The sequence below is a fragment of the Dermochelys coriacea genome, chromosome 26 (assembly GCF_009764565.3).
Source record: "Dermochelys coriacea isolate rDerCor1 chromosome 26, rDerCor1.pri.v4, whole genome shotgun sequence".
Lineage (NCBI taxonomy): Eukaryota > Metazoa > Chordata > Testudines > Dermochelyidae > Dermochelys > Dermochelys coriacea.
The window spans coordinates 709508-737142 of record NC_050093.1 but is presented as its reverse complement, the minus strand read 5'-3'; the positions used below and the strand labels follow the sequence as shown (position 1 = coordinate 737142).

The 27635-nt window shown below is 48.3% G+C and overlaps 1 protein-coding gene across 2 annotated transcripts in view; it reads right to left on the bottom strand.

Annotated features, from left to right (window-relative positions):
* SFRP1 (secreted frizzled related protein 1) overlaps positions 1 to 27635 on the bottom strand; it is a 64603-nt gene that overhangs the window by 6134 nt on the left and 30834 nt on the right. Inside the window, exon 3 of one of the 2 annotated variants that reach the window (XM_038384726.2) lies at positions 6134 to 9899. The exons of the other annotated variant lie outside the window; for it this stretch is intronic. Within the exon in view, the coding sequence (XP_038240654.1) occupies positions 9577 to 9899 (323 nt within the window). The 3' untranslated portion in view covers positions 6134 to 9576. Of the gene's footprint in view, positions 1 to 6133; positions 9900 to 27635 lie in introns of those variants that run through there. 2 annotated transcript variants of the gene reach the window in all.

The window sequence follows — 27635 nt, the reverse complement described above, 5'->3', positions numbered from 1 at the left end:
TAGGTTGATTGGGACACCTGAAGCCATTCAGGGGCTGGCTGAAACTAGTTAAAAGCCTCTCAGTCACTCAGGTGGGGGTACATGTCAGGAGCTGTGGGAAGAAGTTGCGCGGTTGGAGAGGCTGAGTAGTACACAACGTATCAGGCACAACGAAGGAGGCCCTGAGGTAAGGGTGAAGTGGAGCTTGAGGAAGTGAGGGCTGCTGTGGGGAAGTAGCCCAGGGAATTGTACACGTCATGTTTCTAAAAGGTCAGCTACCATAGCTGCTACTATTAGGGTCCCTGGGCTGGAGCCCAGAGAAGAGGGTGGGCCTGGGCTTTTCCTCCCCCCCCCCCTTTGCCCCCTGATTAATCACTGAGACTGGGAGACAACATAGACTGTACAAGGAAGGATAACTTCTCCTCACCTTCCTCACTGGCTTATGATGAAAATGGCTCAGTAGACTGTGACCCTTGTCTCTAGAGAAAGGAGGGTCACAGTGAGCCTCTGAGGCTAGCAAAATCCTCCAGGAAATGCGGGACCCACGGAGGCAAGGACAGAGCTTTGTCACACTATGTATCTTATTTATACCCCAGCCCCTTGACATTGGTCTGGTAGTTTACTTCCACATAAGGACTCTATACACAGTCAGGCAGAACAGAGCCATAGTGCTAAGGAGAACGAGGGCCTGTATGTTTTTGTGTCTCTTTCCCATGAAGTATATCTTTGGGGTGCATTGCTCAGACAATGGACTCCATGTAGTTTGCGCTAATCTAAGATTTACTCATCTTAAAACTCAGAGATCAATGGAGGGACAGGCAGCCCTTAACCAAAGGAAAATCTCTGCCAGGTACCAAACTGACAAGATCATCTCTCTGTTTTCTAGGACCTGTTTTAAGCTCAGTGTCGGTACAGAATTGCCTGGGCCCATGGCACAGAACAATTGCACAAACCCTGAGATCCTTCTGAACATTCTAACCCTGGGCGATTCTCACTTAGCCCAAGTTTACAACTGGCCACAAATTATTCTGCTCTGTGGTATCCAGACAAGTTTGGGTTCAAGGCAGCACATGCCATTCTTCACTCCCCCAGGCAGGAGCACACAGAAGATAACAAAGGTGGTAGTTTATTTAGGTGATGGGAGAAGAATGGCCTCCTCTCAGTTCCTGGGACAAGCTGCCCCTCCAGACATACTTTGCTCCATTCTGCTTTTGGGAGAGGTTTGCAGTATAACTAGCCGGGGGGGAAATTATAAAGGACTTCAGTAAAGATTCTTTCCTTTATTCCTCACAGTTCAACACCCAGTGCCACCTTGCTGTGCCTACCCTGTCCCAGTGAAAAGACTCCAAATATACTTGGCTTATTATACTGTATTCTTCATGCTGATGAAAGTGAGAATGGGTCAGCTTACAGAGTCAGAAAATTACATTTCTCCGGGGATCACCCCCCGGTGCAGCAGGGTTAGGTGGTAACTCGTCATTCAGGCTGGGGGAGTGCTGGGTCTGGTCTCACTGGCTTTGCCTCAGTTTTGTCTGTGCATTTGCAAGGAGCAGAGATTGTGAGCTGGCATCCATTATTCTTCCTCCAAACCAACGTTATACACTAGACACGCTGAGCTGTTCTCATTGCTAAAGCAAAGAGGATCCATGGAAGCTTGCAAACGTGGCCATTTGCACAGTGCCGTACAGATTGTGTTCCCTCCCCACTCGTACTTGTTGCCCTCTCTTTTAACATGTAGGTGAGAAAATAATTTGCCCTGTCAAAAACTCTGTTTATCTTCCAGGATGCCCAGATTTGTAAAGATATTTAGGTGCTGCTGCAGGCCATTTTGCAACACCTGGTTTAATTTCAAAAGTGAATTAAGCACTTAGAAGCTAAAATCTCATTGACTGTCCTAAATCAGCTTCTAACTCAGTTAGACATTGCAATGCTAACTGCAACGATGCCTAAATCCCTTCAAAAATCAAGGCCTAAATAACCTGACAAGGATAGAGTGAAGAACCGCAAAGCATTTTACAAAGGCAGCAACTCTGTACCCACCGCTAAAGCACAACTGACTCTGAGAGGGAAGACAGCAACTGTTTCGCAGAGCACTCCACCACTTGAGAGCAAAGCGCCCAACAGAACCCCAGAGCCAGCTGCAACTGTTCAGGGCTTTAGGTTGTGATGCTGGAGGTAGTTATCTGATTTGGAAAGGAGTTAACAGCCACTGCTCAGAAGGGCCCCCACTCTCTGATGACTGAGTGGCCAAGGGACGTTCACTCCTGTTCTCCTTAATGCTGTCACGCTGGAGCACTGCACTAACCCAATTAACTCAGAGAGGAGCACCACCAACACCATCCCCTGAAGCAACCTGGTTCTCCCTGCAGCTCTCCCGCCCACGGACTCCCCAGGCTCATCCCTGCTTAGCTTCTCAGATGTGACTAGTAATGTCATGCACCTGGACCGCAAGGGAGAACCGTTCTCACAGCAACCCAGCAGTAAGGGCCTCCTCATGTCTGTCAGTTAGCAGGGAGGACACCCTAACGGGAACCACACCAACTTGATGTGCCAGGGCTGCAGGCTGGAAATTGCTGGGGCTTTCCGTACTTTCCTTTTAAGCAAACAGCTCTTGATGTGAGTGAGTGCACAGCTGTGACAGGGGAGTGGGGTTTGTACTTATCCTGGAGCTGGCACCCTTCTCCCCTTGGCCTTCATGCTGCAGCCCATGCCTGTCCATACTGGGCATAATTAATCATTACAGAGTCCTCTAGAGGGCCAGCAGCCACCTGTCCCCAGTTGTTCTCCTGCCAGTGGATCAAAGTATTTTTCTGTCTTAATTCTTTTCCTTCTGCAGGGAAACAACCCAGTTGCTAGCAAAGGAACCATGAAAGCAAAGTCCTGTCACCAGGCTTCCTAGTCCACGTTCATGCTCCAGGTGAAACTCTGAAGAAAACCACCTCAAGCTTTCCCAGTTCAGCCCAGCTTCCATGCCCTCAGCAGCCGCACAAACTGAGCCGTGCCACTGGGCAAGCTGGGTATGAATATTCGCTGTAGAATTGGTGCAGCCAGCCTGCCAGTCAGCATGGAACTTACCTTGGTACAGAATGCAAGCCAGAAATTTCCCATAAACCCCCTCTGTGCTCCAGGTGAGTCAGTGAGCCCTGCTAGCTGGGATGGGAATGTGGGAAAGGATAGGCAGAATCACTCTTCTCTTACTCTCAGTAGTTGTGATCCATTTGATGCAGCTGAGAATGGGGGGGGGGGCAGGTTTCTCCACAGCTCTGTCATTTTCCCATGTGGATAAACTCTGTTTTGATTGCATCTCTGGGGGGTGGAATGCCGAGGTGACAGTCAAGCGGAGGGACGCTTTGCTGTTTTGTTTCAAACCACGTCACCTCCTACGCTGGCCCAGTTTGGGCTGCAATGTTTGCTCGTTTGGCTTTTTTGTTTCACTTAACTGATTCTGTAGGACTAGCTGAGGGAGCACACTGCATTTTTGTAGGGCCTGTAAAACCAGTGCCAATGGAGCCTGTCCCATTAGTTGGGGGCCACTGGACTCTGTCCTCAGCAGGTTGGTGGCTGAAAAGATTTGACAGTTTCCCCCTCACTACCCATAATTTTAGCCTCAGGAGTCCATGATGTCCCCGCCCTGCGAGGTGCCCCAGAGAGAGGCTACTACACAACAGAAGTAAATTCCACCGCACTGAGCACACAAGTGAAGTGAGTGCAAGGGCAGCACAGCGCCCACAGGGAGAAATGGTCCGGCAGGACTCAGGGAAGGCAGCCAAATGGCATAGCAGTGAGGGGTGTGCACTCTAGCACTCCCTCCACTCTGTTCTTTTCAGGCCTGATGCCACGTTGTGGGGCTGAGCCAGAGCACATCGTTCCTGCAAATCAGCAGACTCTATTCCTCCCGAATAAGCACCGAGAGCTTGTTAAACATAAAGGAGACAGCATAGCCAGCAACGGGATTTCAACTGAAAAATGGGATACAACTAGGAAAACCTGAGTGCCATGCAATCCTGGTTAGGGGTAACCCTGCAAGGGCTCCCAGGCACCTCGCTGCAGCTCTGAGGAATGGGTATTTTACTCTATGGTGTTCCAATCCAGCTCATTGCCTGGGACAATTCATCTAGATGTATTCCACTGAGCAGTCTACACACCTGACTAGGACAGCCGGGAGCACTGGCAGAGCGAGCCTGGGAATAGCTGCAGAGCTGCATTGCTGTCAGTGCTACCTCTGACTTTGCAGGTTCCCAGGGAACAGGGACCCCGGCTCTCTCAGCAGCAGCAAAACGGGTCTGCTTGCTGGGCTGCATGCTTGGACATCTGCTTCCTGGCATACATTTAATAGGCTTTAAAATCTGCTTTATTGGGGCACCTCTGAGATGCAGCAGGGTGAGGTGGTAACTCGTCATTCAGGCTGGGGGAGTGCTAGGTCTGGTCTCACTGGCTTTGCCTCAGTTTCGTCTGTGCATTTGCAAGGAGCAGAGGTTGTGAGCTGGTGTCCATTATTTTTCCTCCAAACCAACGTTATACACTAGACACGCTGAGCTGTTTTCATTGCTAAAGCAAAGAGGATCCATGGAAGCTTGCAAACGTGGCCATTTGCACAGTGTCGTACAGATTGTGTTCCCTCCCCACTCGTGCTCGTTGCCCTCTCTTTTAACTTGTAGGTGAGAAAATAATTTGTCCTGTCAACAACTCTGTGGAAATATGTGATGTGTCTGATGTTCCAGAGCTTTAATGGCAATAATACCCAGCTCTTACGTAACGCGTTTCATCAGCAGATCTCAAAGTGCTTCCAAAGGAGGACAGTATCATTATACCCAGGTCACATATGGAGAAACTGAGGCACAGAGAAGGGAAGTGATGTTCCCAAGGTCACCCCGCAGGCCAGTGGCCAATCTGAAACTAGAGTCCAGGTCTCCGGAATCCCAGTCCAGTGCTTTATCCACAGGTGCTTAGAGAGGGGATGCTATCGGTCTGAACTAGAGATGGTTGGAAAAAGGGAATCTATGTTTGCAAAAAATTTCAAAATTGCAAAGTTGTTTTCATGTTGAAAGGTTCAAACATACCCATTTTCAGTTTTGCTACGTTTGTTGTGAGTTTTTTTTCATTTTCTTTTTCAAAACTTTTTCAAAAACATAATTGTATCAATTGAATGATTAGGGGATTTTATTTTTAAAAGCATTGACATTTTTGGCAAAAAAAAAAAAAATGTTGCCAATGTCAATAATTTCTCTCTGCCTCTCAAACACACATTTTAGGAAAGGCCATTTTTTCAGTGAAATATCTTTTTCATCCACAAAGTTTGGGCCAGCTCCATTCTGAACAGAGCTTCTTGAGGTGTTTCCCATGTGAAACCCCAGCCTCAGTTATTCCATTCAATTAGTTGGAACACTCCTCAGAGGCCGCCCTATTAACCAGCTGGTGCTGGATTCACCCGCTAAGCAATCAGTGACCCAACAGGACTCCCTTGACAAGCCTGATTTCTCCCCACCCCTTGTCCCCATGGTACTCTGGCTCTTTCATCTTTCAGCAGTGAGTGCCCAGGACCATGTGATGGCGGCTGGGTTTAAACTCACACACTGTGGTGAGAAAACTCACCTGAAAGGTGAAGGAAGCCAGAGGCTGGGCAGCACTGGGGGGAAGCATATAGATCAGCACAGCATGCTGCAGTGCCAACTGGGGAGTGAATGTGAAAGAAGCTCATCCAGGAGTGTGCACATGGGAGAAGCCTTTGTGAAGGTTTCCTTTAAGAATGTAAGAACGGCCAAATTGGGACAGACCAACGGTCCATCTAGCCTAGTATCCTGTTTTCCAACAATGGCCAATGCCAGGTGCTTCAGAGGGAATGAGCAGAACAGGTAATCATTAGGAATTAACAAGGATCTTCCCCTAGGCTTGACTGTACATTACTTTTCCACCATAAGACTTCCAAATACCAGTTTCAGTGGGTGTTTTGGGTGTGTGAGGAATGCAGCATCAGGACTAACCATGTCATGCGCACGCGCGCGCACACACACACACACACAAATGAACATTCTAAGCATTTCTGGAAGTTTTGCAGAATGTGTAAATACACAATGGGTTCTGCTGCAGATTATTCCCAAGTGCCTGATTTAATCCATCCTTCTACAGAAACCATTTGAAAGGCACCAGACCAGGGTTAGAAAACAACATCTCTTTATAAAAAACAGGGGGGAGGGGGAAATCACATTGTAATTGATTAATTCAGCAATTTTAGTTAAGTGAATATTGATACATGAATGAAAAAACAGGGAAAGCATATGCAAGAATAAGGAACAGATACTGGACTTGCTATTAAACATAAGTCATAACATCAAAACAGCTGGTAAAATAATGTAACATGAATAAAACGCTGAAGTAAAAAAAAAAGAGGAATGTCAAACATTTTCACAGTATCCTAAGCTTTTATACACATCTCAGGAGAAAGTAGAAGCCGATACTAGTTCTAGGGAAGAGTCAAGCTTCTCAGAGAGGGCCTGAGCCAAAACCCAGTGACATCGGAGGAGATACTGGGAGACTTCAATGGACTTTGAGTCAGGCCTGGAGCATCTGTGATGTGGGCTAACATGATGTTTAAGTGGTGCATACCGCCTTGTGCATATTCCCTGCACTGGGCTGTTTCACCCTTACTGCATGAAAGATAGGTACTGCCAGTCCATTAGGATACATCAATTGCTTAATGTATATAGCTAAAATGCATGTGGAACTAAATATATCAACAGCTATTAGATGGTGATTCCTGAAAAAGAGACAAGAACTGGGTTCTGACTTTCGAGAGCATGAAACTTACTGGACCTTTTCTAGGAAGGCATCTTCATCCGAAAATTCAAATGCATTTGCCCTGTCAGTGTAGGAATCATTTAAAAATCAAGGACATACCATATGTCTGCTGCTCTGAGAAGGAATTCAAGAAGTACCTATTAGAACTATGCAATGAAGTACATTACAAAAACCAGACACTATTTTCTCATGAAATCATCAATGCATTACTGAGGATTTTCCTTTGGTGCCAATTCTAACATTTTCAGATCATGTCTCTCAGTGAACCCTTGATTTCCCTGGCAAGTTTATTTTTATGATTACATGGAAACACCATAATGTTATCTAGCAAACTGGCATTATAGCAATGATTGCAGCTAAATTCCTGTAACACAAAAACTCTCTCACCATCTGTGGCTTAGTCTGACAGGACTAGGTAAAAGCCTGTTATTGTTCCAACAATACTGAAATGTTTTGGATGTGCTTTCAGGTCCTATTTCCAGAATGTGGGGCTGTGTTAGCCTTCACATGATTGGCTGCAATATCTTTTTTGTTTTTTGAAAGGTGTAATAATGCTCGTAAAAGTAGAAAAATTAGGCCACTTTCAGGAACAACACAAAAGCCTTGCGTTCATTTTCACAGCCCTTAGAAGGAAGCTCTTTTCAGTTCCAATTCTTACTAACCTTTTACATTTCACTTCCTCTCTCAAAATCTCTATTTACAAACAAAAAACAAGTTCCCCCCTCCCAATCTGCCACACTTCCCTAAATTAACGCTCTAAACAATTACATTAAGACAAAATGTAAAGATACTTTCACTGCCTACAAATAACATGATGTTACATCGGACTCATTTTCTTGGGTGCTGTTAATTTTATCAAAAACTGCACATGCATAAAACAGAACTAAAAAGTCCGAATGACGACCAATCAAACCTAAAAGCTAGATCCATACAGTCTCAGAATCGCTGACAGTTCACCAAGCAATTTGGCAAAAGGAAAAGTAAAATTACTATTCAGCTACATAAAAATGTCCAAAAAACCTTGACTGAAATATTACACACAAATCTGATAAAAGGATCTAGCTCATCCTCTTTTCACAGGACTAGAATACAAGATCAGAGAGCTGGTAAACTAACTGATACAGTACCTAGAGGCACACAATTATGCTATGCTTTAAATAGGTAACTACAATAACAAATTGCTTTTCCACAATGTAACTTTGATAGGTGATAGATTTTCTCGCTCCTCCTGTCCCAAGCAGAGCAATACCGTCCCCGTAACCAGGACACACAGTCTGACTGACTGCAGGACCCCTACCTCATGCCAACCAACCAACTATGTTCTGGAATCAGATACTTCCTGGTCCTGCAAAATGACACAAATGTCTGCTAGAGCTGGTCCTTACTGTGTAACTGACCTGACTTTTACCAGGTAATTAACATCCTGTACAGAATAGTTACAGAGGGAGAAAGAAATACAAAGAACACATTATCCTTCTAAACTTGCTTCCTTTCAGGATTTGTGTAGGAAACTAATTGACACTGCTAAAAATGTAAAAGGATCAGATATTTTGTTTCATGCAATACACTAGAACACTGAAAAAAGTGATGTACTGCTCAGTTCTGTGGCTCCAATTGTCTCTGAACTTGGACTTTTTGGCTCAATGTCCACTTTATAGAAATCAGCCTAATTCTGAGAAGTGCCAGGGGGTGAGTGTGAGTTTAAATCTACATGAATTGAGTTTCTATTTGGGCTGATGGTTCCTGCTGAAATATCTGAATTTTGTTTAAAACAATCAGCTTTTGCCCATCAAGAGGCATAAGGTACATTCCTATGGCTGAAGCAGTGATGAGAGAAGGCCAATAAAACCAGAGGGACCAGCATGAAGATTCCCAAATCATTAAAACCCTTTAGCATCTCCCTTCTCTGATGCAAAACTAATCTCTTTTCTGTCCCTATTGCTCTGCCAATGGAAACAATCCTTGTGTGGACTTGGCAGGCTTTCCCCCATGTCCCATAATGCTTTGCAGACATCTTAAGTGTATGTTGTTTTAAAATAACCTAATCACCTGCTTTATGGCTTATAGTACTGACTGAGCCTGTGTTTTCCTTACTGTTCCACCTCCTAATGGCTCCGGTTTGTCGCTTCCCCCATGTCCTAACCAATCTATGGCATTCAAGTCTGCAGAATTTAAAAAGCAACTAATGATAAAGTTCTTTATCTAGAATTAGTTTTGCATCAAAGACGACACTGCAAATACTGGTCTAAAATTAAAAAGTGGGATTTTCTGCAGCATTTATGTCCTAATTCCATCACCCCATTAGCTTTAAAAGGCCTTTCCCCACACATAGTACTTTGTGGAATTGGCCTTCAGTGAGAATTGCAGAAAACATCCTATATAGGCAATAAACACCCCTGAGCTAAAGAAAAATCAATTTACCCAGAATTATTTCACTTTAGACCAATTCAATAGGATTATCTAGTATCAACCCCCCCACACGCTTTGCTCTCTTTATCTGACAAGTTCCTTATTTAAATAGATTTGCATATCATTACAGCAACAGGTTACTTCAGACATTGCAGGTGTAAATAGTTTGTGACCTCAGTGACTATTCTGTATGAATGTGCTGCACTTTCAAACATTCGCTTACAGGGAAATACTGAGACTGGGGGTGGAGCTTTAAAGGAAGCTCAAAAAATTACAAAGAAACAAAATTGACTCAGGTACAACATCCATTACTACAGAAGGAGCAACATTTGAACCCCCAAGTCCTAGGGCTGTGCAAGTTCTGGGCCAGCAGGAGTCCCTCTAGCCACCTGATCATTTGAAGAGAGACTGAAACGTTGGACACTCCAGCGTTTTCATTTTCTTCATGAACTTTTTGAACTCTTTGTTTTTCTTATCCCACTTGTGAATGGCCATCAGCAGGTACTGGGTCTTCACTTTGCGGCCCATGATCAGGAAGTGGTTGCTGAGGTTGTCCAGCTGGTGGCAAGGGCAGTCTGCTCCATTCTTTAGATACAGTACTAGCTTCTTGAGATCTTTTCTCTTGATTGTGCCCAATTTCAGGGGCTTCTTCTTCTTTGGAACAATCTTTTTGTCCCCGTTCTCCTTTTTCACTTCCTTTATTTTCATCTTGAAAGCTGAAAAACAAGAGAGAGAAAACAACTCCTGAGCACCATTTGCGTACATGAAACAGAAGCACTGCAATGCTCCTCGGCCTTCCAAAGTGAACTGAGACAGTGCCAGCACACTGCACATCTGGGCCAGGTGTGCTGAGTGCGCTGCTGAGCAATAACGTCTCGTTGTTTCTTTGTGCTCCCCCTCCTAACTGTCCATATCTGCCTATTGTCTCCTGTCTTCTCCTTAGACTGTAAGCTCTCTGGGACTGGAACGGAGGTCCTGGTCCATAACTGCAGCTCCTCAGTGCCATGCAATACAAATAAGAAAGAACAACTAGCCCTTTGCTTAACCTGTACCCATAGAGACGCTGCAGCAGTTACCTCCCTACTGTGTCAGTAGCTATGTACGGACACCAGAAAGACCAGCACTGCAGATATCCATTCTGCTCCTTTAGACCCTATGTCCGTTCCATCAGTTGCCACTGCTATCCTTGCATCCTACCCAACCACCAAGAGGGGAAGGTCTGGGTGAAGTTGGGATTTTCATGTCCTTGTTTCAAGCTAGAGAGCAAGGCAAGCTATTTCTTAAAACCATGCTGCATGTTTTTTATTCGAAAGACAGATGTGTTTAGCTGGCACTGCGCACAATTTGCTGGCAAAATGTTAGTTGAATAAACAAAGCTATTTCCTTACTTTACAAGCACAAAGAGAGATTCCTGAAAGGGCCAATTAAAAGGTCAACTCAGCTTTTCAAATACATTTTTTTAGTTGCTCCTGCCCCTGGGGTGTCTGTGAAACAAGTTTCCAAACACAGTGAATTTCTGCAGTGAAGTTGAGCAATGAAACCTCCTTGGAAATAGGTATGTCTAATGGGGACCTGTGCTGTCGGAGGGCGAACCACATTGCGCTAACAAAGGTGCTGACACCTTCCTGTAAGAGAAGGCGAGCTAATCCAATATGACTTCAATGGAAAAGATTTCCCTCACTGGGCTCCGTGCTTTCCTGAGCTAACGTTAATGTTCCTTCACCGCGACCATGCAGAGGAATTTAGTTTACATGGGAGAAAATGATGAAAATGTGTTGTACATTAAAGTATCCCTTCAGTGCCATTTGGCTCTGCCTCTTCTGTTTTTGGGGGAAAGCACATATAGCCAAAAATTACTAACATGCTTCCATCGTTTGGGGTTTACTTTAGGGCTGCAGAGAAACAGGGCTTGAATAGTTGATCAATTGTCTTGTGCCCCTTTCCTTTTGCATCTTAAATGTATCTGCAGAAGCAGACATGGTGGCAGCCTTTGGCTCTAGCAGGGCACTGCACAGTACGTTCTGAGTTCTGGAAAGCAGCTCTGTGGGCCATTCCAGACACAAAGGGAGGAAGGAGATGGTGATGACAATATTGAAAAGGCAGCGGAATCTGTCTATTACCCCCATGCTCCTAGCCACTGCATTGGCAGCGGGAATAATGGTATTTATCCACTTGTGTGCCAGAAATATCCAGCCCACTTGACAAGAGCCCTGCTGTGTGATACTATTACCATACAAGAGTGTAATGGAGCTAGAAACCTCAGTCACATTTTCATTCCATTTGTTTTCTAGATTCAGGATGTTTAAAGAGCTAAAGAAATTGACCCAGATCAATTTTCAACGGGTCTGGAAAATACAGGAACCTTTTTTCGTCCACTCTATGCTCTGAGACACGAATTGGGCTGCGATCTCCATCATTATGAATCCCAGTTTCTTTAGCGGTTCAGAATTTTAACTCCACACTAAGCACTGCAGAGGTCTATGCAGGATGAAGGGTCTAGGAAACCTGTATAATCCTAGAGATAATGACAGGTTTCAGAGTAGCAGCCGTGTTAGTCTGTATTCGCAAAAAGAAAAGGAGTACTTGTGGCACCTTAGAGACTAACAAATTTATTTGAGCATAAGCTTTCGTGAGCTACAGCTCACTTCATCGGATGCATTCGGTGGAAAATACAGTGGGGAGTTTTATATACAATTTCCCCACTGTATTTTCCAACGAATGCATCCGATGAAGTGAACTGTAGCTCATGAAAGCTTATGCTCAGATAAATTTGTTAGTCTCTAGGGTGCCACAAGTACTCCTTTTCTTTTTCCTAGAGATAATGAATACGCAGGGACTCTTTGGAAATGTCCTGTTTGCAAACTGACTTAGTTATATCATTGCTAGTTTACATCCTTGTTGCTAAAGCCCTCGGAAAGAACGCTGCCCCACAGTTAGTGGGGGTTTGTTCTGCTCCAGGCATCACATGTAATGGAACCCCCATGCATGGGAACCGTCCTGTTCTCAACAGCTCTGACCTCTTCCTTGTTCAATTTAACCAGTGTTTATGGGACAAAGATCCATGCTAGGGGGTGACATGTAACCTGCTCAGACAAACCATAAATCCAGGACTTGGCTAAGTCACTGTAAAATCCCTCACCTGTGTACAGCGGTGTCTCCAATGTACAGAACTGGGATCAGAGAACAGGAAGATGAGAGGAACAAAAAGGTGGCTGACCAGGGACAAGAATTTCAGTTTAGCAGACTCTGCTGTTCACGGCAAAGACATTCTGGTCATTCATTCTGATAGCAACACACAGAGCTTGTAGTTATGTCACGTTAAAATACCATCCAGCCTAACAAATCAGATGCTCCTAGGTTATAGACTCAATGGATATATGTGAAAAAAATGGCGTAAAAGCACCATTCCCTCTCTCCCCTCTGCTGGTGACTTGTATTCTCGCAATTCCCTGGGACGTCTCAAGGTAGATCATTTAATGTCAGATGTATTTGCTGGTTGTCAGCCGCCTGAGCGCTAAGGACACTTTCTGCAAACAGCAGGGCCTGGCAACTCCACTGCTTTTTGCATGAACATTGTGAAGGCAATTAGGGATCCTTAGCCTAATGGCTTGATTCATCCCAAGCTGTCTGATGCTGCTGACTGATGCTGCAGGGTTAACACTGGCTATTTAAGGCAGGGCCCCTTGTATTGTGGTTTTATTAAAAAGAAATGCTGTGGCAGTGGAGACCATTGTGCAAATTGTCATTGGGGAGCACTGTCCTGGCATACACTGATCCCATCCCAATGAACACCTTCACTCCCAGCAACAGGCAAGGACAGGAGGGGATGGGTTTAAATAAAGTCAGTCATCAGGGCTGATTGAATCTTGGCTCCAGGGTCTAACTGTGCTGCCAACACAAACAGCTTCTTTCCCTTGGAGCCCCAGCCCTCCAGCTCCCCCAGCATTAAACCAAACTCAGCTTGAGATGATCTTGACAACCTAATGCCAGATGGGAGTCAGGGAGATTGGGGCTGGAGGAGATGAAATTGACTCCAGTCCCCAGGAAGCTCTTGCTCACACTGCCTTGGTTTTCAGCCATCTCATGCAGGCAGGTACCGACCCCTGAGAGAGCTCAGCACAAAGAGCTATTTATAGCACTACAGCATGTGCAGCCATTCCCAACCCAGGAGCTGGGCTGCCTGCATCTTGCCTGCAAAGAGAGCATGAATGGGAACTGGCTGGAGGGGGCTGCTCCAGCCTGAGCCCTGCATCTGGACAAACTGCTGCCAACTCGCATGATTTTGTCATGAGTCTCGTGATAATTATTGTTTTCCTTAAAGCCCCAGCTCCTGGAGTCAAGGGGATCTGTGATGATTTCAGCCTTCATTCTTAAAGAAAAACTTAGTTTTTAGCCCTTGTGGCTGTGGAGAAAGCTTCAAAATGTATCCCCAGTGCACCCTAAAGGCTCTAAAAGCAGAAGGCAACGACATAGAACTCAAAATCTATTATTTTTACATAATCTCATTATTTTTGATGAGCCCGATTCAAAATTTTTGAACATTTGGGGTTGGCAGTACTGCCCTACCACTGACCAAACACGATCTACATTTGCAAAGTGTCTGGGGAGAGCTCCTGCTCCCCTCCCCTCCCGCCAGTGACTCAGCACAAGCACTTGAGTTTTACCAGTCAAGTCTGGGAAGGGCTGTGCCTCTGTATTAATTAGTACAGTGGGACGGAAAACTTCCATGGCGGGGTCATGGTAGGTCACTTGGCAGGAAGAGAGCAGAGACCAGCAGAAGGCTCAGGACCCAGAGAGAAATGCTCCCATCTCCCTGTAACATCACAGCAAGCCAAATGGAGGCAGCTCTCTCCAGTGAGGAACAATAGCCCTGCCCAGCATTTCTTCAGGGGAAGGGGGCGAGTTACCCACCGAGGATTTCCAGGGCAGCCTGGTGCCAGCTCTCATTTAGGAATCAAACCCAAAATGGGCAGGCAGTGCCATGCAGTGGAGCGACTTGAATTCACATGGAAATGCGCACAAGCCCCTCTCTGTATAGAGGGCCCTGCAGGGCTATCTGCACGTTACAACCCCCCAGTTGCTGCAGCAGAACCCCCACCATGTTCAGGCCATTAACAGCTACATTTCTGAACCCCCCTTTGCCAGTTATGATGGGCCTGGTTTCCAGAGGTGCACAGAGCATCCCCATATCCAACTGACTCGTGAGGGCACTCAGCACTTTAACAGTGGCATGGCTCCACAGAACGGACACCTTATTGTTTCTGTTCTCATGTGTTATTTACAATGCAGCAGTGCCGATAGCCCCAGCTAAGATCCAGGCTCCGCGGTGCTGGGTGCTGCATCGACATGCAGGGCTTGTCTACACTGCCCCACAGCTCAGACTGTGGAGGCCTGAAAAGCAGTGCGCACCAAAGTGCTGCGCTGGAAGGTCCCCCGTGTGGACACTGTGGGCCTAACCAAAAGGCTCCTAGTGTAGTCTGCACTAGTGTGAACTAGGAACCTGTTAGTTCAGGCCCGTAGCATCCCCATGAGGCAGTTACAGAGCAGCACTTTGGTGCTCTCTGCTATTCATGTTCCTGTAGTCTGACCTGTGGGGCAATGTGGACATGGCCTTGCTAAGAGACTGTCCCTGCCGTCTCACTAGACAAGCCTGACAAAGGGAGTATCCCCATTTTACAGATGGAGAACTGAGGCGCAGAGAGGCCAAGTGACGTGCCCAGATCAACAGCGGAGCTGGAACCTGAACCACAGGCACCGACGCCCTGTCAGTGCAGTAACCGCAAGACTGTCCTTCTGTTGCTTGTATCAGTGTATAAATATACACAAACAGCCAGTCCAAGCTCTTCAACTCCACACTCCCCCTTATATGAATCTCAGTTATGTCTCCTCACTTACTTCACCATTAATGGTTGTGATGGCCTCAAAACGCTGGTTAAATAATGTCACATTGTGCAGGAATACACGACAGGCCCCATGTGCCTCATTCTGCCAGACGGGCATCATTACTGCACAAGAGCTGCCTCAGCAACTGGAGAGTAAAGCTACAAGCCTAAATCTCTGGTGCAATGATAAACGCTTGGGCAGAGAGAATTATTCTTCATCCCTCAAATCCTCTGTTGCCTGAAGTCTTTAACCCAATGTCTCTCTGAAAGAGACACCCCATCTCCTTCAGAAGCTATAGGTCTGGGTGAAAGTCTCCTGTCTGTGTTATGCAGAAGGCCAGACTAGATGATCAGAATGGTCCCTTCTGGTTTTTAAATCTACAACTCCAGCCATTTTCACTCCTCCGGCCACTCACACAGACTGAGGGAGGTTATTGCTATTTGGTTGTCTTTGATGGTCAGTCTGACGTGTGTTTTCCAGCTCCCCTATCTAAGGTATTTCTACAGTGCCTGTAGTGGAAGAGGTGGAGGATTGTATTTTGCAGTCCCTTCCTTCATGGGGGCTCTTTGAAGTGGGACACACCAGAGCTGACTAAACCAATATGATAGCAGACCAGCAGGTCTGGTACAGTTCAGATAGCCATAGTGCCATTGGGTTTAGAATCATAGAATCATGGAATATCGGGGTTGGAAGGGACCTCAGGATGTCATCTAATCCAACCCCCTGCTCAAAGCAGGACCAATCCCCAACTAAATCATCCCAGCCCGACTTTAAAAACCTCTAAGGAAGGAGATTCCCCCACCTCCCTACGTAACCCATTTCAGTGCTTCACCACCTTCCTAGTGAAATAGGGTTTCCTGATATCCAACCTAGACCTCCCGCACTGCAACTTGAGACCATTACTCCTTGTCCTGTCATCTGGTACCACTGAGAACAGTCTAGATCCATCCTCTTTGGAACCCCCTTTCAGGGAGTTGAAAGCAGCTATCAAATCCCCCTTCATTCTTCTCTTCTGCAGACTAAATAATCCCAGTTCCCTCAGCCTCTCCTCATAAATCATGTGCTCCAGCCCCCTAATCATTTTTGTTGCCCTCTGCTGGACTCTTTCCAATTTTTCCACATCCTTCTTGTAGTGGGGGGCCTAAAACTGGACACAGCACTCCAGATGAAGCCTCACCAATGCCGAATAGAGGGGAACGATCACGTCCCTTGATCTGCTGGGTAAGCGAGATTAAGAGGGGTACGGGTAGGTGTGGTCAAACCAGTATTATTAATGTAAATCACCATAAGGTGGGGTTTTACAGACCCTCCCCACCATCTTCCACTGCTCCATACAGCCAGCCGCACTCACTTCACTTGCCCCTAGTCAAGCGTGAATGAGGCTGCGAGGCTGGCCATTAACCCTTCTCGCCGAGAAAGGCAGAAAGGATGTTAGCAAATGGGATTCTGGTTTAATGTTTCATTTCCTTTTCAGCTGAGCATGAAACCGGTTTTTAAACCAGATAAGCAGCGCGCGCGCGCGCACACACACACACAGTTCCACACATGAACTCTCACATTAGTTGAGATTTAGTCAGTGAGGAGCTGTTAACTTCCAGTAGTGACAGAACGTGCAGTAATTACTGCTCCCTCCCCATTGGCTGCCCCGAACGGAGCCATCCTTCAGCGCTGTCTGACAGCTGAGCAAACTGCTTCCGCCACCACCCCCAGCAACAAACTCAGAGCTACGGGGAGTCGTCGGGATTAGTGCCCAGAAAACAGCAAAGCTTCTGCCACGTCCCAGGAGAGATGGTTACAGGAAAAGGCCCTTCGCTTGTGCTACTGCAGTAGTAGAAGCCAGCCACTTTCAGGACTACACACAAGCCAGTGAAGGCTACTTAAGATCAGGCCATTATACCAGCTCTTGTATGCAACATTACACCGCTGCTGAGACGCCACGTGAGCTGCAATGTAAAACCAGTCACACCGGGTCAGACCAATGATCCATCTAGTCTGGTACCCTGTCCGCCAACAAGGATACGTATATAGAGATCTATGCAGTGTTGTTGTAGCCATGTTGGTCCCAGAATGTTAGAGACACGAGGTGTGGGAGGCAATATCTTTTATTGGACCAACCTCTACTGGCGAGAGACAAGCTTTCGAGCTTACACACACCTACACTGACCTGAAGAGCTCTGTGTAAGCTCGAAAGCTTGTCTCTGCGACCAACAGAAGCCGGTCCAATAAAAGACATACCTCACCCACCTTGTCTCACATAGACAGACAACTCAGTGATATGACATGGGGGTCACTGCTGTGTGTGCAGCATCCCCAGTCCTGTGTCTCCTAAACAGACGGAGCTTTCTTGGGGGCTGGCCCAAGACTGTGGAATGAACGCCCCCGTAACTAAGGGCTATCCCAAACCTCACCAGCTTCCAATCACAGTGCAGGGTGCATTTCTCTGACCTGTCTTCTCGAACAGAAACATAGAGCAACACAAATGTGTGTGTGTGTGTGTGTGTGTGTGTGTGTGTGTGTGTGTGTGTGTGTGTGTGTGTGTGTGTGTGTGTGTGTGTGTGTGTGTGAGAGAGAGAGAGAGAGAGAGAGAGAGAGAGTGTATCTATCATCTCTCTAAAATAAATTCCAAAGCAAGACACTCCCCTGCACACAAACACGTGACAGATGTTAGTCACATCGCTTAATGAACACCCGGAAGGCACTCAGATACTGTGGTGATGAGTCCGACATAAGAACCTGTACAGAACAAAGTAGAATTTAGTGTGTTCCTTTCTCTCCAGGCTTGTCGACACTAGAAACTCAACCTCAACCTGACCACAACCATTCCCAAACAGGGACACTGCATAGGACGCTTTCTCATGACAGAACTGGTCCAGGCCTGCTCTAGGTCTCCATGACCAGTCCAGCCGAGATCATGTGTCCTCCTGCACCAGCACTAGCGAACACATGGCTCGTCACCTCAGCCTCTCTCCCAGAAAGCACACACCCTGCGCATCATTGTTTCCAGATGTTAGTTATGTGGATCTGAAAATCCAAATACAATTTTTAAAAGTATTGTCTGCTGAGAGGACTTGTCAATCAATGTGCGACTGCCCCAGGGAGAGGCGCATGGAGCTTGATGATGAGATGCAGTCCCAGAATGGCATCTCCCCCGTAGCATGTGTGACGAAGCGTGACTGTCCCTAATGTTTCCTCTGAATATTGTGGGGGTGCCTCAGTTTCCCGTAGGCAGTTCTTAAGTATCTAGGGGGTGGGATAAGGGTGTATGATCCTTGCACAGTCCTAGAGGGCAGGTGTGTGCAGGGGTCTGGACACAGAGAATGGCCGACACCCTGATTCCTGGCAACTGATGGCCTGGGCCCTTTCCCCCTGCAAGGTGAGAGGTAAAGGGTTGGAGAACAAAGGAATCTGGTGACCTCCTGGCCCGGGAAAGGGACAAAGCCCAGAGGAGGGGGGGCTGGAGAGAGTTTCAGTTTGGGGCTGGTTGGGGACAAGGAGTGAAGGGCAGATGTGGTTGTCTGGCTCACTGTCCCCCAAAATGGACCCAGCTGAGGGGTCCTGTTCTCTGCACCTACAAGCTCTGTGTTAGACCATGTTCCTGTCAGCTAATAAACCTTCTGTTTTACTGGCTGGCTGAGAGTCACATCTGACTGCGGAGTTGGGGAGCAGGACCCTCTGGCTTCCCCAGGACCCCGCCTGGGCGCACTCGCTGTGGGAAGCGCACGGAGGTGTAGAGGATGCTGGATGCTCCGAGGTCAGACCCAGGAAGGGGGAAGCCAGGTGAGCTGTGTGTCCTGCAGACAGGCTGCTCCCAGAGAGGAGACTTCCCCAGAGTCCTGCCTGGCTTCACAGGGAGCAGTTCCAGAGCATCGCCCGGGGACTCCGTGACAGCATGTCCTGTTTGGAATGCCAGAGTCATGATCACTTTCCCAGAATAGTAACACAAGACCTGATGGGGCCAGTCAGAGTCACACAGGGACCCAGCTGGATGTCATTATTATTATTCATTGGTCTTATTAAAAGTGCCCCCCCAACCCAGGCTGGCACCCCACGGTGCTAGGCAAGAAGCAGTCACTGCCCCAAAGAGTTGACAGACGATGTGAACAAGGCAGCAGCTAGTAAGCATTCTCCCAGGACTGAGACATCCCTCAGGAACTCAGTGGCAGGCCCAGAATTGAAGCCGGGTCACTGGAGGCTCAATCCAGAGCCCTGACCCCAAGACCAGTTGTCCTCTCTAGTTTGCTGGGTAATTTCCTACAAGACACCTGTTCCATGCGGCATTCCAGCTATAAAACCTACTCCGTGCTCTGGCCACAACACAGCAAAATACTTACACACGTGCTTAACTTTAAGCATCTGAGTAGTGCCACTGAAGGCCCTGGAACTCCTTCCAGAGCAAAATTGGGGCTATCAGAACGGCCATACATGGCCGGACCATTGGTCCCTCTAGCCTAGTATCCTGCCTGTCAACAGTGGCCCACACCAGGTGCGCCAGAGGGAATGAACAGGACAGACAATCATCGAGTGATCCATGTCCTGTCGCCCAGTCCCGTGCTGAAGCGGAGTATTGGGCACAAGGAGTGGTGGTGTTCCTGTTTGGGTTAGGATTTCATTTCATACCAGATGCTGTTATGAAACACGCCGTTCCTGTAAGCACTGCGGTTGAGGTCACTTACTGGTGAGTAACGAAAGTTTACTACTGTGAGCACAGGTTTCCAACCACCCACTTCAAAGCCTCTTCCCAGAATGCCCGAAAGTTCAAGATTTATTCAGGCTGAGAATCATCTGGGGGGGTGGGGGGAGGGGGCGGAAACGAGGCCAGATTATAGGAAATATTTTTAATCTCAGACCTCAACATATTTCAACCATATTGTTTTTACAACAACAAATTCTAACCCAGGGTATCAACTCACAGGCTACACCAGGGCTCACCCCGATACAATCCTGAACAGCTAAGAGACTCACCTGCCCTTCCCCAGACTTAGGGTCTGGACAGCAGCCACTAAAAGGACCCAAGCCACAAAAGCATAACCAGCAAGGGGTGGCAATGTGACATCCAGCCCCACACAAGGTATGTCTACCCTGCATTTTGGAGTGAGTGGGAGCAAGCCGCTGCCCCGGCTGACAGACTCAGGCTAGCAGGACTCACACTAGCACTCTAAAAATACCTGCCTAGACAGCGCTTTGAAGTTAGGGATCAGGCGGGAGCTTGGACTCTGACGCCGAGGGAGTGGGGTGGATTCACAGTCCGAGTGTGTGCATGGAGCTGATTCTCCCCCAGCATCCCTACCTCAAGACACTGCACCATGGCAGGAGAGCAGACTCCCACAAACCCCTCCCGGGGGGCTGCTGTCTGAGATGGCTCCAGTCACGATGCTCAGAGCCCCCCTTCAGAGGGCAGCGGGCAATCGGGAGCCCCCCAACACCCTATGGGTGAGTGAAACCAAAGTTCAGTCCAATTTTCTGCCTGAATAAGGACCTTCGCACCAGCAATGACCTCCACTTGGTTAGACTGGCACAGCCCCAGTGCAGACGGGCTGCAGCAGGCCAGCGCCAGACTGTTAGGGGACTGAGCTGCCTCCGGGCAGACCCTGCTTTTCCCAGTGTAGCATGTCCACATTAATGGTTTGCACTGGGTCACATTTCCCAGCCAGGCAGGCCCTTTGTCCTGCCCCAACATCCTCCATGGGCCCCTGCCCTGCTGTGCATCCAGCTTTGCTTTCTACTTTGTCCTTTGGTTTTTTGTCTCACTTCCTGGAGCACAAAGAGCACATTTGAGAGGGACAAGCCAATGGCTCTAGGAGCTCAGCCCTGACATCACCATGAATCTGGGTCTCCAGGAGCAGTATTCCTCTGCTAAGACAACATGCAGCCTGGTTAGACTGAAGCCAGGAATTTGGCCTTGACTACAAAGGGCCTGTATCAGATTGTAGCATAGTTCTGCTATCACTAATGCAGATAGAGCAGTAAGCACTGAAGATATAAAAGTGTCCTTTCTGATTTCCGCTCACATGAAACAGGATCTATGAAAATGTTTGTTCACTCAGAATGAAATTAGTCTTGGCAGCGACAGCTCCAGAAAGAGCAAAAGCCCCCAGAAGTTGGTAGGGCTCCAGTCTGGGAGAGTGCAAGACATTTTTCATCGCTCCTGCAATTCTTTATCAATAGTCTTCAAGGCTCAGGCTGTCAAACCCCATCTCCCAAATGGGGAAGGAGGAAACTCAGTCTCTCCAGCAAACGAGATGCTTTGCCTTGGTGCTTCCTGAGAACCGAGATAAACCTGGCCTCACATTCCCACAGCCCCAGACCTGCCAGATTCCCTTTCCCATGAAATTCTCTGGAAAGCTGTAGTGACATCTTCAGCACTTGCAAGCACCATGTTGTAAGAAGCACAGCTGTGCCCAGCTGTCCTCTGTGTGGTGGGATGTCTGGTCTGCTTACGTCAGACTCAGCGTGTGCTGGCGGGCGGGTTGGCGACACCCCTCCAGCTATCTGTTGGTGGCACTTATGTGGCCCAACCAAACCAGGAGAATCACGTTTTCCTTTTTTATTTTTGATCCCAGCTTTAATTCTCTGCATGCTCTGGCTGAGTCTGCTGACGCAATGTGACAGAGGGCCCTTACCATCCCCGGGCTGGCTCCATTGGTCATGAACATTCAAACTCTGTCAGCTCCAGCAAGGCTAACTCATGTGACCTGTGACAAAACCAGCAGCGTGGGCACAGGTGAGTGACCTTGCCATTCCTCCCCAACACACGCCTCTGAATATAACGCAGAGAAGGCTGAAAGGAAACTCAGAGACAAAGTAATCTTCCCCGGTGCACCCCCATACTTGTACTGCACTGAAAGCCATTGGGTTGCTGTAATAACAAGCAACTGGGGTATAAAGGAACTGTATTTCTGGGAAGCTCTGGGTACTAGATAACACGAGGCTTAGCAGCTGGGGAAGGCAGGTAACTATTCTAGGTCTAATGCTGACAGCATGGCAAGTACCCAGGTGAAAAGAGAGATTTGCTAACCACCAGTACGTTCTGCTAAAGCCAAGTCTACATTAGCTATGTCACAAAAGACATAGTGTCAGCTCCCAGCCACAAGCCACCAATCTACAGAAGAGTCAAGTGTACCATGGCTTACTGTGACCCTGCAGCTAAACTATTAGCCCTGTGGCATTACATGCATCTGCAGTCCCTGCTGTTGTCCAGAATGTGGAGTCAGGCACTAGGGAAAATCCTCCTCCATCTGCTGCAGTTTCCCAGCGCCTGCTGGCAGGGCCCCACTCCAGCACCACTGAGGGGTGGGGGAAAGAGAGAAAGGAAAAACTCGGCTTTTCCTTCAGCCTAACTGCTGCTTCCTTTAAAAACCACTCAAAGCAAGGAAACCTGCCAGGAGACACATTAGGACTGTAAGAGAAGAAGGCTGCAGGCAAGGAGCTGCCAGTCAAGGAAGAAAATAAATAGAGTGTATTGATTTTATTCCAGTCGCCACTGCAATCAGAGCCACGGGTTCAGCAGGATCCCCTCCCACCCCAGAGAAAGGGCAAGAACAATAAATAAAATCACCAAGAGAAACAGACCCAAGAATGAATCCCAGGAGGCTCCAGGATTGGCCCGGCCCAAGTGAGGAGTGAGAAGCAAGTCTGGTCACATGCAGGGGAGCGAGATTCCTGGGAGGAGTTGTGAGTGGCCCAGGAGGGCATCCCTGCATTCCAGTCTTCGTTTGTCAGTGCCCTCAGCATGGCGGAGGCACACTGAAACCTAAGCAGCACTTAACCCGAAAGTCTCTGACGTGACCATTCCTGGAGCTGGTCTGTAGCACAAGCAAACAGTAAATAATCTCATGCGAGTCTCTGCTGCCTTCCAGCTCACAGCATCCCCAAGCCCTTTACAGGCACAATAACCCTGCGCTGATCAGGTCCAACCCACAACAGTCGTTTGGCCCACCACTGACAGGCAGCCAAGCCCAGGGTAGGACATGGCAGCAGGCTAACACAACCCATGAGGTTAGCAAGGGAAGTGAAAGAGCCCTCGCTCCCAGACCCACAGCAGGAGCTGAAGGGAGGTTGCTGGCACGGCGGGAACTGTAGCTGTGACTCCAGAGGCTAACACACCTGCTCCTGTGAAGGGCCCTGGATTGGCTCTCGCACCCAAAGCTCAGTATTTTACCCACTGGGGGTGAGAAGCACTGAAGGGGGAAGTTGACTTTATTGTTAGATTTTATCTCCCAGCTGGGGCAATGACCTGCAGTGCTGAGCCTTTTCAAGCTGGGACCAGCCCCGTTAACCGGGCACCTCCCCAGGTTGACGTCCCGTCAACTGGTAGCTCTCAGGAGTTTGTGACATTCCCAGTGTATAAAATGATTGAGCTCCCTGCTGGTCTCGCCATCCCCTGGAATGAGGAGAGCTGCAGGTTCCTGGTGGGGTAGGAAGAGCAGGGATGGCTGGGTACATGGGCAGGACTAACGTCACCAAGACCCTGGCCAGGCAGAGGCAGTAAGGGCTGAGATGCTCTCGGTTTGAGCCTTCAGCACCAGAGTGCACTGTTTGGTCAGTGGTGTTGACAGGAGACACACATCTCATTTTATGAGTCGTCCTTTTCCCCCACTTTGAACCTGGGACCCGTTCTGCTGGGACAGTCACTCAGCTCACAATGCAGTGCAAATCGCTGCTCCGTCTCTGATTCCCCTACTGCTGCCGCTGTACCCAGAGTGCTCTCAGATCCTGTCTACCACGCAACGTCCCCCTCCTCAGAACCCACTGCTGCCTGCCCACCCCGTCCAGGAACAGCCCCACTCTGCTGACCTTGTGCTGAGCACGCTGGAGCATGCTGGAGAGCTGACAGCCTAATAAAAGAAGAAGGTTACAAGAAGTGGAAGGTTGGACATATGACCAGGGAAGAGTATAAAAATATTGCTCGGGCATGTAGGAAAGATATCAGGAGGGCCAAATCGCACCTGGAGCTGCAGCTAGCAAGAGATGTCAAGAGTAACAAGAAGGGTTTCTTCAGGTATGTTGGCAACAAGAAGAAAGCCAAGGAAAGTGTGGGCCCCTTACTGAATGAGGGAGGCAAGCTAGTGACAGAGGATGTGGAAAAAGCTAATGTACTCAATGCTTTTTTTGCCTCTGTTTTCACTAACAAGGTAAGCTCCCAGACTGCTGTGCTGGGCATCACAAAATGGGGAAGAGATGGCCAGCCCTCTGTAGAGATAGAGGTGGTTAGGGACTATTTAGAAAAGCTGGACGTGCACAAGTCCATGGGGCCGGACGAATTGCATCCGAGAGTGCTGAAGGAATTGGCGGCTGTGATTGCAGAGCCCTTGGCCATTATCTTTGAAAACTCGTGGCGAACGGGGGAAGTCCCGGATGACTGGAAAAAGGCTAATGTAGTGCCCATCTTTAAAAAAGGGAAGAAGGAGGATCCTGGGAACTACAGGCCGGTCAGCCTCACCTCAGTCCCTGGAAAAATCATGGAGCAGGTCCTCAAAGAATCAATCCTGAAGCACTTAGAGGAGAGGAAAGTGATCAGGAACAGTCAGCATGGATTCACCAAGGGAAGGTCATGCCTGACTAATCTAATCGCCTTTTATGATGAGATTACTGGTTCTGTGGATGAAGGGAAAGCAGTGGATGTATTGTTTCTTGACTTTAGCAAAGCTTTTGACACGGTCTCCCACAGCATTCTTGTCAGCAAGTTAAGGAAGTATGGGCTGGATGAATGCACTATAAGGTGGGTAGAAAGCTGGCTAGATTGTCGGGCTCAACGGGTAGTGATCAATGGCTCCATGTCTAGTTGGCAGCCGGTGTCAAGTGGAGTGCCCCAGGGGTCGGTCCTGGGGCCCGTTTTGTTCAATATCTTCATAAATGATCTGGAGGATGGTGTGGATTGCACTCTCAGCAAATTTGCGGATGATACTAAACTGGGAGGAGTGGTAGATACGCTGGAGGGGAGGGATAGGATACAGAAGGACCTAGACAAATTGGAAGATTGGGCCAAAAGAAATCTAATGAGGTTCAATAAGGATAAGTGCAGGGTCCTGCACTTAGGATGGAAGAATCCAATGCACCGCTACAGACTAGGGACCGAATGGCTCGGCAGCAGTTCTGCGGAAAAGGACCTAGGGGTGACAGTGGACGAGAAGCTGGATATGAGTCAGCAGTGTGCCCTTGTTGCCAAGAAGGCCAATGGCATTTTGGGATGTATAAGTAGGGGCATAGCGAGCAGATCGAGGGACGTGATCGTTCCCCTCTATTCGACACTGGTGAGGCCTCATCTGGAGTACTGTGTCCAGTTTTGGGCCCCACACTACAAGAAGGATGTGGATAAATTGGAAAGAGTACAGCGAAGGGCAACAAAAATGATTAGGGGTCTAGAGCACATGACTTATGAGGAGAGGCTGAGGGAGCTGGGATTGTTTAGTCTGCAGAAGAGAAGAATGAGGGGGGATTTGATAGCTGCTTTCAACTACCTGAAAGGGGGTTTCAAAGAGGATGGCTCTAGACTGTTCTCAATGGTAGCAGATGACAGAACGAGGAGTAATGGTCTCAAGTTGCAATGGGGGAGGTTTAGATTGGATATTAGGAAAAACTTTTTCACTAAGAGGGTGGTGAAACACTGGAATGCGTTACCTAGGGAGGTGGTAGAATCTCCTTCCTTAGAGGTTTTTAAGGTCAGGCTTGACAAAGCCCTGGCTAGGATGATTTAACTGGGACTTGGTCCTGCTTTGAGCAGGGGGTTGGACTAGATGACCTTCTGGGGTCCCTTCCAACCCTGATATTCTATGATTCTATGATTCTATGAAAAGCAGAGCTCAGAACTATCAGAGTCTAGAGCTCCAGGAAAGAAGTCCAAGCTGTCAGCAGGAGCTGAGAAATGACAGTTGCAACAGGGGAGGGAGAATGGATTTTAAGGGAGACCCTTCGATTACCAAGACTGGTTGAAGAAGTTTCTCAGTGCTCCCATCTTGTCTCCTTCCAAAAACCCTGAAGGATCACCCCGGAAGCACATATCGGGGTTCTCCGCAGATTCCCTCTCCAGGAAGGGCTTTGTGAAGGAGACGACAGGCAGTTTCTGGACCTTGCTGATATAACACAAATAAAAACCAATGCTAATCTCCAGGCATCCAGCTGCCTTAAAGGGATGATCTCTCGAGGCTACTGTGGCAACGCAAACCTCAAGGTCTCATTAATTCGCTCCAATGAATCGAGGCCTCCATTACCAAGGGTCAGAGCTCCGCTCCTTCCGTGGATGAGGGGGACGCCGATCGTGGAGGCAGAGAGCGGCAGTCCTGGTCCCAGTGAGGACAGGTCTGCACAGCCCATCCGCTGGCCAAGGCCACATGGGTACCTCAAGAACCGCTGGTGCTCTGGAGCCACACACCAGGACTGCTGTTACTCCTGGGCTCGTGGCAGGGGACATTTCCCCACTGATCCTCCGACAGTCTGAACAGCCCCATAGTGAATTTTCCAGGCGCTCGCAGAGTATCGGGCTTGAGCCATGCCATGCCAAGCACTTGAGAGTTCAGGTACTGCAACACATGCTCTGCCCACTCCTCCAGAGCTGCATCTCCTCCAGGGAGAACGTCCGCGTGCACTACAGCATTTCCTCTGCTTCAGAGAGGGCTGTTTGCTCAGGACAGGAGCCAAGAGTTCCTGGTGGGTCCTAGTCCCAGCTGTGGCACAGATGCTCTGCTGGTGACCTGCTCTGCCTCAGTTTCCCCCCTGCAGAATGGAGCTGTGAGGATGATTCCAAAGAGCACTGAGGGCGTGGAAACGCTCCATGTCACCATCTCACACAAAGCGGTCACCATTGATTCATAATGGAGATTGAGACAATTGCTGCTCTGCTGCATGGAAGTCAGTGGGATTGGCACAGGGGCAACCTGAAGGCACCATGTGGCCTTGGGACTCAGAAAGCCTCTGCCTTGCCTGGCTTTGCCAATTGACAGTCTGGGGCAAAACTACTGCTCTGACTTTAAAAGTCCCACCTCCCTTTCTCGGAAGGTCTCTGCTCACTGCCCCAGCTCCTCCAGGCCCCTCTGCATACCTCTCTGCTCCCTGCAGGTCTCTGAGACCTGATTTAAAAAGACAGAGCCAAAATGCCCCTTGGCTACTGGCACACAGTGAAAGCCAAATCAGCGGGTCTGAGCGGCCTGTATCATAGAATCATAGAATCCTAGAATATCAGGGTTGGAAGGGACCTCAGGAGGTCATCTAGTTCAACCCCCTGCTCAAAGCAGGACCAATCCCCAACTAAATCATCCCAGCCAGGGCTTTGTCAAGCCTGACCTTAAAAACTTCTAAGGAAGGAGATTCCACCACCTCCCTAGGTAACCCATTCCAGTGCTTCACCACCCTCCTAGTGAAAAAGTTTTTCCTAATATCCAACCTAAACCTCCCCCACTGCAACTTGAGACCATTACTCCTTGTTCTGTCATCTGCTACCACTGAGAACAGTCTAGATCCATCCTCTCTGGAATCCCCCTTCAGGTAGCTGAAAGCAGATACCAAATCCCCCCTCATTCTTCTCTTCCACAGACTAAACAATCCCAGTTCCCTCAGCCTCTCCTCATAAGTCATGT